The sequence below is a fragment of the Lithobates pipiens genome, unplaced genomic scaffold (genome assembly GCF_037356315.1).
Source record: "Lithobates pipiens isolate NorthernLeopardFrog02 unplaced genomic scaffold, aLitPip1_a1.2 Scaffold_28, whole genome shotgun sequence".
NCBI classification, from domain to species: Eukaryota; Metazoa; Chordata; class Amphibia; order Anura; family Ranidae; genus Lithobates; species Lithobates pipiens.
In genome coordinates, this window is record NW_027507789.1 from 223790309 (window position 1) to 223800848 (window position 10540).

Consider the following 10540-nt stretch of genomic DNA (forward strand, 5'->3'; position numbering starts at 1 on the left):
AAGTTTCGGTAGCACACAGGGACCCCTTCATTAGGCATCGCGGTCACGTGCCTGATGAAGGGGGTCCTGCGTGGCTCCTAAACGTTGCAATCTACTGTAACGATGTGATTGCTGAATAAAGCTTTGGACTCGTTCTGGGGGGGTCCTTGGTGCGCTGGTGACGTTCTCTTATTGTGATGCATAAAGTCGCATGACAAGTGAAATCCCACAATAGCGGAACGGTCGCTATTGCAAATATATTGGGATTTCACTTGTCATGCGACTTTATGCATCACAACAAGAGAAAGCAACTCAGGTCGCTTGAACTTTGAGAAAGGTTCCTGCGCTAATTTTGTGTGACCTCTGTGCGACTCCTCCAGCCTCAGACTTCAATATAAAGTCACAAAAGGCTCATGTTATTTCTACGACCCTGCTGTGGCTTCAGAGGTTTTTTTTTTTTTTTAAATCCTGTACTCCTCTCCCAAATCATCAATGCCGCTGAAAATCTCCTCCCAGCCACATGTGCTCAGTCTGCTGGAAAGACGGAGGCAGGAAGCAAAATAGATTTGCTGGACAATGAAGAACTCATTTGTCTAGTTGGCCTGCCGTCCTCAGATCTATGAAACCAGGGACCCTAATTATAAGGACCATAATGGCAACGCAAGCGCAATATGTGTTTTGCAGTGGGTTTCCATAACGCATTGGCAAAGCGTGCGTTTTTCTGTGCGGTTTGCAAGCACAATTGGGTTGCAGATGTGAATGCAACGCAATCGTTTATTGGCACCCCATTCATGGTTCGTGAGCCACTATGGGCGACACGAGCACGATACGCGTTTGCAAAACGGGCAGCAGGGTGCACGTTTTTCTGTGCGGTTTGCAGGGCGTTCGGAAATGCGGTGATTAGAAAGCAGATGAATTGTTAACTCCCCATTTATGGCTATCAGGCGCATGTTTTGCCGTCCGACAAAATTGCTTGCGTACTGAAAAAAACACGCAGAGCTCCACGACATAAAAGGTTCTCGAGCTACTTTTGGTTAGCTGGTCACACGCATGCTGGCGAAGGAGTTTCCATGTGTGCAAAATAAATTAAAAAAAGTCTGCACTCGGCTGTGTTTGGAATGTGCTTGGGAAGAGTTTTTTTTTATGCAGTACGGATGACCAGGGAGGACAGGTGAGGGTTAAAAAAACAAAACAAAAAAACACCGATCTCATCAAAGTCGCAGAAGTCGCACTGGAATGAGAATCGCATTAGTGTGAGCCCGAGCCTAATGAGAAGCCAGTGTTTTTAATGTAAGCCGTTGCATGTACTGTCAGTCTTGAGTCCTCATGGTGTTCCTGTCCTGATCTAGAACTCACGATGGCTGAGATGAGGCAGAGTCTGGAGCAGGAGAGGGACCGGCTGATAGCGGAAGTCAAGAAGCAAACGGAGCTGGAGAAACAGCAGGCGGTGGACGAGACGAAGAAGAAACAGTGGTGTGCCAACTGCAAGAAGGAAGCCATCTTCTACTGCTGCTGGAACACAAGCTATTGCGACTATCCCTGCCAGCAAGCCCACTGGCCAGAGCACATGAAGTCCTGCACACAGTCAGGTATAAGGTCGTATGACGGCGGTGGTGCAGGAAGTCCCACTGCTGGGGGAGGGGAGGGGGTGCAGAAATTTCGATTTTTATCATTTTTCCTCTTGCCAAGATACTATACATATGCATGCAATGCTTGGCATTGAGGAATGTAATTGTACTGATTGATCATTACTTGGTCACTAGGATCAGCGGTCGTGTCAAAACGTCATCTTATTCATGACTCTCTGATTATCCTACACAAAGGTTTAGAATTAGAGGTCCAGTCAGCAGGATTTCCTTCTGGCAGAATCTCATGGTTAGTGCCAGAACACAATGGTCCCCCCTGAACATCATTGTCTTCAGCCTACCTTTCACATTGCAGTACCACAGTGTCCTAAGTTCCCCGTTTTACATGGCTGTGCCCCTTTACCTCAGTGTCCACAGCCCCCCTTTACATTACAGTGTCCCTAATATCAGTGTCCACAGCCCCCCTTTACATCACAGCCCCCCTTTACATTGCAGTGTCCCTAACATCAGTGTCACACAGTCCCCCTTTACATCACAGCCCCACCTTTAAAGCAGTCCCACAGTGTCTGCAGTGCCCCCATAACACATCCTTCATAACACAACACAGTGCCCCTTTTAAGGCAAGCCTCCCCTGCACAGTCCTTCTGTACCATGTCATCAGTGGTGGCTGGTGGTATATTGATTTTTTTTTGGGGGGGGGGGGGCGATAAACAATCCACCTGCCGCTGCCCTTGGTAGATCAGGTCACAGGCACCCTAATTGAAGAATGGTTGTTCAGTCTGGAGAAATGACAATGGTCCGTGAATTCTTTTTTTAAACTGCAGTGTTGCACCCACAATCAGCAGATCGCTGGGTGCAAGGGCAGGATCCTGCAGAATCTCAGTCAGTTGTCTGCCCCTACTCTGGTATGGGCAGACAGTTACTGAACTGCAGGAAGAGTCAAAGAACTACAAGAGCTCTTACCAGCGCCCCCCACCCCATGCACCACACAACACACACACACACACACACACACACACACACACACACAACACACACCTCAATGAGAACTACAAGCCACCTGCCTCAGTAGCCAACGGTATTGTAGTTTATTCATTCACAGAAAACTCTGAGGGAAGCAGAGCTATTTTCAGTTGGTGTGGAAGCGCTGGAGGTGGTAGGTGGGTGTATAGGGACATGTTATACCCTAAATATAGGTGTTATATATAGCATGCGCCTAAATGTGAGCTTAAGCCCTTCACGCTGACGTAACACATATGAGGCCTCACCGAAGTGGGCTTTTAGACGGGATGACAGGAACTCTGAGGGGATGACAGGGGCTGAGGGGCTCACGGACAGCTACTCTGATGGGATGACAGGTGATCTGGTGACAGGTCCACTTTATTCAGGGGGGAATCTGGGCACAGTAGTACACACCGTAATCTGTAACTTACTGTTCCACAATCTCCTCCTCACACTGGATCGGTGTGAGGAGGAGAACCCGGTAACGGGCAGCTACCCCGCGGTTTGTTTACATTTATGATCGACTGTGATTAGACACAGCCGGTCACGTGGCAAAGCGCCAAATTCATTGGCTCTTTACTCTGATCGGAGCTGGGCTTTGTCCGAGGGACAAGCCTCGTCCCCGATCGCCGGGCTGCACGTCTCCAGGGATGCGCACGCACGACGTGCACATGGATCTCCAAAGTGACCGATCATAACCCCTTCATGCCAACGAAAACCACATATGTGGCTTCACGGAAGTGGGCTTTTTTCCGGGGAGGGCGCATATATGTGCTCCTTTGTGCTGGGAGCGCACGGTACAGTGTGACGTAAAATATTGCAATGACCGCCATTTTATTCTCTGAGGTTTCTGATAGAGATATATATATAAAATATTTTGGGGGGGTTCTAAGTAAATCAGTATTTTATTCTCTGGGGTTTCTGAGATATAGATATATATATATATATATATATGTATGTTTGGGGGGTTCTAAGTAATTTTTTAGCAAAAAAAACTGATTTTTGCTTGTAACCTGCAAGTGTAAAAAAAAAAAAAAAGGTTTAGTCTTTAAGTGGTTAAACTTCCCTCATTCATGGACCAAAGTTCATCCCTTTGATCTAAAAAGAACTAAAAGATACTTTGTATCTCTTCTCTATCTCTCCAGCTAAGAAATGTTGGTAAACATTTGCTTTTTTGACAGCACGGGCTCTGCACGGTTTATGTAGAATTTCTGAAATGGCTGATTAGCATCGTGAGGGGGATTGAATCGAGATCACAATTTTTTTAATGATTAATCTTGCAGCTCTAGGTTATGGTAGTAACAAGAAATATACAGCTAAGTTTAAAAAATATGATTTTTTTTTGTATTTTTTTTTTTTTTTTTTTATTTTTTTTTTTTTATTATGGGCCAGTTTTCCTTTGATAAAAAAATATATCAGGAGATATCCATAACCATTTACCACCAAGTGAAAGCCCAATTTGTCATGGAAAAAAAAAAAAAAAAACGCAGTATAGTCCACCTGATTGTACAAAGTAGTTGCGATGAAATGTACGATTTTACGAGCACGTGTCAAAGTTTCAAAATTGTGCTTGGGCATTAAGATTTGTATTACCCTTAGGCGGGAAGGGGTTAAGATTTTATTTTTATTTTTTCTAATGTTTGATTGCAGGCAGAAAACCTATTTTTGTAAATGAAGAACCAGGACCATACCCCCCCCCCCAGCCTTATATATATATATTTTTTTTTTCTAACGTTTTATTTGATTCTTTTTAATCCTATAATTGTATCTGATAACTACAGTATTAAACAGCAGTACACTGCCATTTATAGTCCATAGCGCCATCTGCAGGCAGAAAACCTATTTTTGTAAATGAAGACCCCCCCCAGCCTGCATCTCATGCCATAACTGTGATTGGTTTCCGGATGGTCAGTGGTGACTGGAGCTGTCATTTGGCAGCCTGGATTCAGAACCGCCGGCAAAGGTTTTGCTTTAATGCCGCATGAAGCAGTCGCACCGGTCATTTTCTGTGCAGAGACCGTGAGAAACGGCGATGATGCTTTTACCGTTTTTTATCATAGTCATCTGGGAGGGAAACGTGTGTCTTGCATTAATGCCTGTCTTTATCTTTTTCCACAGCCACGGTGACGCAGCAAGAAGCCGAGCCCGAGCTCGATAAATCGGCGCAGTCCGCAGCCACCACCCAACCTCCGCCCGCCGAAACCGCCGCCACGCCCAAAGAGAAGGAGAGCGCGACCGACAAGAGCAAAGAGAGTGTCACTGTACGTATCGCTGGTCGATAGCTTGCCCACCTCCAAAGTGAGTGAAGACAAATCTGTGTGTGCGTCTGTCTGTCTGTCTGCAGGGGACAGGAGCTTTTTATTTTTTATTTATTTATTTTTTTAATGTTTGCTTGATGCCTATCTCCCAGAATGCTTCACGTTTTATTTGCCATCCATGCGTTTATATATACAGTATGTCCCTGACTCGGGGGGGGGGGGGGGGTCTGTATAGTGCTGTGTGTGATCAGCCCTATGTGTCCGTGTTCTGCCTCTGGGGTGACAAAAATATGTCCTTGGCCGCCTTCTAAATCTCCTGTTACTTCATGTGGGGTTTAAAGCCAAACTCCGGACAAAGCCGATTTTGTGGTCTTATTTACAGAGGGGAAGGTTTATAACGCCTATCAAGTTTTTTTTTTTTTTTTTTTTTTTTTTGTCTACGTGGTGGAGATTTCACCTCACTTCCTGTGCTGGTGACCAAAACAGGAAATGAAGACATCTGCTTTAAATGAAGGCTCTGCTTTAAAAAAAAAAATAATTTTTTTTATTAACTACTTAACCACTTTCCACCCAGGTCAATTCTGACATTTCTCTCCTACTTGTAAAAATCATAATTTTTTTGCTAGAAAATTACAAAGAACCCCTAAACATTATATATGTGTTTTTTAGCAAAGACCCTAGAAAATACAATGGAATAATTGTATTCTCTACGGGCTTTGCCATTGTATTTGGCCGTCTTTGCCATTGTATCCTCTAGGGCAGTGATGGCGAACCTTGGCAACCCAGATGTTTTGGAACTACATTTCCCATGATGCTCTGGCACTCTGCAGTGTAGTGGAGCATCATGGGAAATGTCGTTCCAAAACATCTGGGGTGCCGAGGTTCGCCATCACTGCTCTAGGGTCTTTTCTAAAAAAAAAAAAAAAAAAAAAACATATATAATGTTTGGGGGTTCTATGTTAATTTCTAGCAAAAAAATGATGATTTTTACATGTAGGGGAGAAATGCAACTTTTTATCTTGCACGGTATTTGCGCAGCAATTTTTCAAATGCGTTTTTTTTGGGAAAGAAACAGTTTTTTGTGCTTTAAAAAAAAAAACAGTAAAGTTAGCCCAACGTTTTTGTATATTGTGAAAGATGAAGTTACGCTGAGTAAATAGATACCCAACATGTCACGCTTTAAAATTGCACACGCTCGTGGAATGGCGCCAAAGTTCGGTACTTAAAAATCGCCATAGGCGACGTTTGTTTTTTTTTCTTTTTTTTTTTTTTTTTTACTGGTTACATGTTTTGAGTTACAGAGGAGGAAAAATGATTGCTCTCGCTCCAACTTTCGTGTCGATACCTCACATGTATGGTTTGAACGCCGTTTTCATATGTGGGCGGGACTTACGTATGCGTTTGCTTCTGCGTGCGAGCACACGGCGACAGGGGCGCTTTGAAATTTTTTTTTGAATTTTTTTTTTTATTGTTAATTATTCTTTCTTTTTTTTTGATTTTGACGCTTTTTTGAAAAAAAATAAAAAAATTTTGATCACTTTTATTCCTATTACAAGGAATGTAAACATCCCTTGTAATAGGAATATGACATGACAGGTCCTCTTTATAGTGAGATACGGGGGGGGTCAATAAGACCACTAGGCAGGGAAGCCTGAAATAAAAAAAAAAAAGTATAAACCGATCGCCGCTTCCCAGCCAAGGCAGCGCTGTAGTTGTTGTTTTGAATGCAGAGGCCAGGCGTCATAACGTCGCGCCCGGCCTCCGAACAATCATAGAGACTCCGGCGACCATCTGGTCCGCCGGAAATCTCTATGATCGACATCCGGGGCCGGCGGATCCTCCGTCCGACTTCAGCGATCGTATCGGTGAGTCGGTAGAAGCGGCGGAGGGAGGTGGGGGAAGGGATGTCCCCTCTCTCCTCCCATAAGGACGATCAAGCGGTGGAACAGCCGCTATGATCGTTCTTATGGTGTAGGGAATCGCCGGCCTGAAAACGGCAATATCTGAATGATGTCTGTAGCTGCACCCATTTTTCAGATTTACCCTCTCAAAGTCCGTCACGTCATACGACGGCGGGCGGGCGCGAGGAGGTTAAGGAGCCGGGCTCATTTTTTTACACTTGGTGTTTACAAGTTAAAATCATGTTTTTTTGTTTTTTTTTTTCTGCTAGAAAATGACTTCTAACCCCCTCAGTCACCCTAGAGAATAAAATGGCGGTCTTTGCAATACTTTATATCGCACCGTATTTGCACAGCGGTCTTACAAACGCAATTTTTGAGGGGGAAATTTTTTATTATTATTATTAAAAAATAAGAAACCAGTAAAGTAAGCCGCCCAATTTTTTTTTTTTTTTTTTTTTTTTTTTTATTATATTGTGAAAGATAATATTATACCGAGTAAATTGATGCCCAACATGTCGCGCTTCAAAAAATTGCGCCCGCTCGTGGAATGGCGACAAACTTTGACACTTAAAAAAAAAAAATCTCTTTTGGACGAAGTTTAAAAAATGTCTACAGGTTACCAGTTTTGAGTTATAGAGGAGGTCTTTTTTGCTAGAATTATCGCTCTCTCAATCGAACGATCGCTGCGTGGTTTTAACACCGTTTACGTACGGGGGGGGGGGGCGACTTGCGCGTGCGTTCGCTCCGGCGCGCAAGCACGGCGGGACAGGACGTGTAAACATTTTTTAAAAGCATGACAGGACCTCTTTAATGTAAGATCTGGGGGTCAAAAAAGACCTCCGCTCTCATATTTACACTTAAAGAGGAGGGCCTTTAAAAAAAAAAAAAAAAAGTCAGCAGCTGTAAACACTGCAGCTGCTGACTTAGGGTCCTTTCACACGGGGCGGATCAGTTCTGATCCGCCCCGTGGATATCCGTTTGCTCAGCGGGGATCACTCCGCCGATCCCCGCTGAGCAGGGAGATGACAGCTCCGTCTCTGCACACTGCACAGGGACGGACCTGTCACAGCGCCGCTCTCCCCTATGGGAGATCGGATGACGACGGACCGCAGTGCCCGTCGTCACCCGATCCGATCCGCAGACGGATGGAAAAATAGCTTTTTCCTCCGTTACACTTTTTCGGATCGAAGCGGGTCGGATGTCAGCGGACATGTCACCGCTGACATCCGACGCTCCATAGACCTCTATGGAGCACCCGTTCAGGTCCGCCTAAAAAACTGACAGGCGGGCCTGAACGGGACGTCGGTGTGAAAGAGGCCTTAATCAGCCTGTCTTACCTGTCCAGGGCGCCCGCGATGTCGGCCGCCAGAGGCCGACCCGTCCCTCGGCTCTCGGGTCCCGGCGCCGCCATTCCTTGTAAGGGAAACAGGCAGTGGAGCCTTAAGGCTTCACTGCCCGTTTCCTACTGCGCATGCGCGAGTCACGCAGTGCTTTGTGAATGGGACGCGCTGTGTTCTGGAACACACAGTTCCCAGAACACAGCACGACCCATTACCCAGAAGACGCTGCACGGAGGAGAGAAGAAAGAAGATCTCCGCGGAGGAGGAAGATTAGGATTATGTGCCTAGCAACAGGCATTTCTGGTAAGTAAAAAAAAAAAATTTTTTTTCATTTTTATTTTTTTGTAATTTTTAATATTTTTTTTTTTTTTCAGGGTGGCCCTCCACTTTAAATGATATAAAAAAATAAAAAAAAAAGTCTTTTTTTTTTTTTTTTTTTTTTTTCCCAATTAAAAAAAATTGTCCTTTTTTAAGACCATTGGGCGGAAGGTGACGTTTGACATGGCTTCCGTCATCCAATGGTATGGAGTCGAGTGGGGGCCATCATTCCCCTCACCCGCCTGTCACGCGATATTACCGCATGGGTCTTGGAAACACGAAAGTTTTCATAAAAAAAACAAAATTAAAATTAATTTTAGGGGGCACAAAAACGCAAAAAAAATTCCAGTTTGTGATGATTTTTTTTTTGCTCTTTAACCACTTCCGGACCGCCCACCGCCGTTATACGTCGGTACTTTGACGTTAAACACCGGGGTTATGGTAAATATATATAAGGAACTTGGAGGTAGGGGACTTTACGGTACCAGTTACAAATATGAAACGCATAGTTGATAATAAAAGTAAAAAAATTGAATTTATTTAAACATACTAAAAATTCACAAACACATGCGTTTGTTTCAATTCCTTACAGTCTATACAGAGAGCCTGCTACAGGGAAACAAACAGCATTCCACCGTAAAAACAACATGTTCTCCGTCCCAATTTATTAGACGTGTTTCGACCTAAACGGCTTCTTGAGGAAAAAAAGAGCTTGGCGTATTCAATCCAACAATAAGTAAAGTAAATTACAAACAATATTAAAGAGATATGGAAAATGTACAGATCATATTTGCAAACGTGTGGCTCAGAAACCCACACGTTTGCAAATATGATCTGTAATATATCCTTTTCCTTGTGGATTGAATACTCCGAGTCCTTTGTTCCTGAAGAAGCCGTTTAGGCGAAACATGTCGATTTTTTTTTTTTTTACTTTTATTATCTACTATGTGTTTCATATTTGTAATTGGTACCGTAAAGTCCCCTACCTCCAAGTTCCTTATATATATTAATCTTTTTGGGATGTTGGTACTGTAATGTGTAGAATGAGAACAGACCCGTATCAAATAATTTTTGAATACCGTGGTTCTGGTAGCAGATAGCCGCCATAACCCCCGTATTTTCTTAAAAGGAGGGGCGGTCCACTTTAATATAAAAGTGGTCTCCATGGCGGATTCGCCGCAAATCCTTTCCCCTCAGAGGCACTAAGTTGAGTGACAGAAAGATGCCCCCCCCCCCCCCCCCCCCCACTCCACTCACTGCTGTTGGATGACAGAAGCGACGTCAAGCGTCACTTCCACCCAACGGCATTAAAGGGACAATTTTTTTTTATTTATTTTTTTTATTGGAAAAAAAATACTTTTTTTTTTTAATTTTTTTTTTTATTACATTTAAGTGTAAATGTGAGACGTGAGGTCTCTTTGACCCCCCCCAGATCTCGCATTAAAGAGGGCCTGTCATGCTTTTTTTTTTTTCTATTACAAGGTATGTTTACATTTGGATTTGCCGCGATCGGTAGAGCGAGATCGATAATTCTAGCACTAGACCTCCCCCTGTAACTCAAAACTGATAACCTGTAGAATTGTTTAAACCTCGCCAATGGAGATTTTTTTTTAAGTGTCAAAGTTTGTCGCCATTCCACGAGCGGGCGCAATTTTCAAGCGTGACATGTTGGGCATCAGTTTACTCGGGATAATATTATCTTTCACAATATATAAATAAATAAAAAAAAATGGGCCAACTTTACTGATTTCTTGTTTTTTATTTAAAAAAGTGTATTTTTTTTCCCCCCACAAAATTGCGTTTGTAAGACTGCTGCGCAAATGCGGTGTGACATAAAGTATTGCCATGACCACCATTTTATTCTCTAGGGTGTGTGGGGAAAAAAATGATATAATGTTTCTAAGTAATTTTCTGGCAAAAAACAAACTGATTTTAACCTGTAAACGCCAAGTGTCAAAAAATAGTCCCGGTCCTTAAGTGGTTAATGAGACATGCCGGGTCTGTAAGAAGCTTAGCTTGGAAGTCTACTTCGTCTCTGCCCCGTTGACGGGATTCTGCTCACTTCCTGTCTTGATGACCACACATAAGACCCTACCACCGCTCTATCCAAAACTAAAGAAAAAAAGTTTTGTCCGGGGTTTTGCTTTAGTTTTCAT

The 10540-nt window shown here is 43.6% G+C and overlaps 1 protein-coding gene across 14 annotated transcripts in view; it reads left to right on the plus strand.

Moving 5' to 3' along the window:
- Positions 1 to 10540, plus strand: part of ZMYND8 (zinc finger MYND-type containing 8) — a 181627-nt gene that overhangs the window by 163481 nt on the left and 7606 nt on the right. For 10 of the 14 annotated variants that reach the window (XM_077460590.1, XM_077460589.1, XM_077460601.1 and 7 more), the window contains 2 exons: positions 1329 to 1568; positions 4686 to 4828. In XM_077460590.1, coding sequence (XP_077316716.1) covers positions 1329 to 1568; positions 4686 to 4828 — 383 coding nt within the window. Of the gene's footprint in view, positions 1 to 1328; positions 1569 to 4685; positions 4866 to 10540 lie in introns of all 14 variants that reach the window. The other 4 variants (XR_013263630.1, XM_077460597.1, XM_077460599.1 and 1 more) reach the window with 1 other exon arrangement.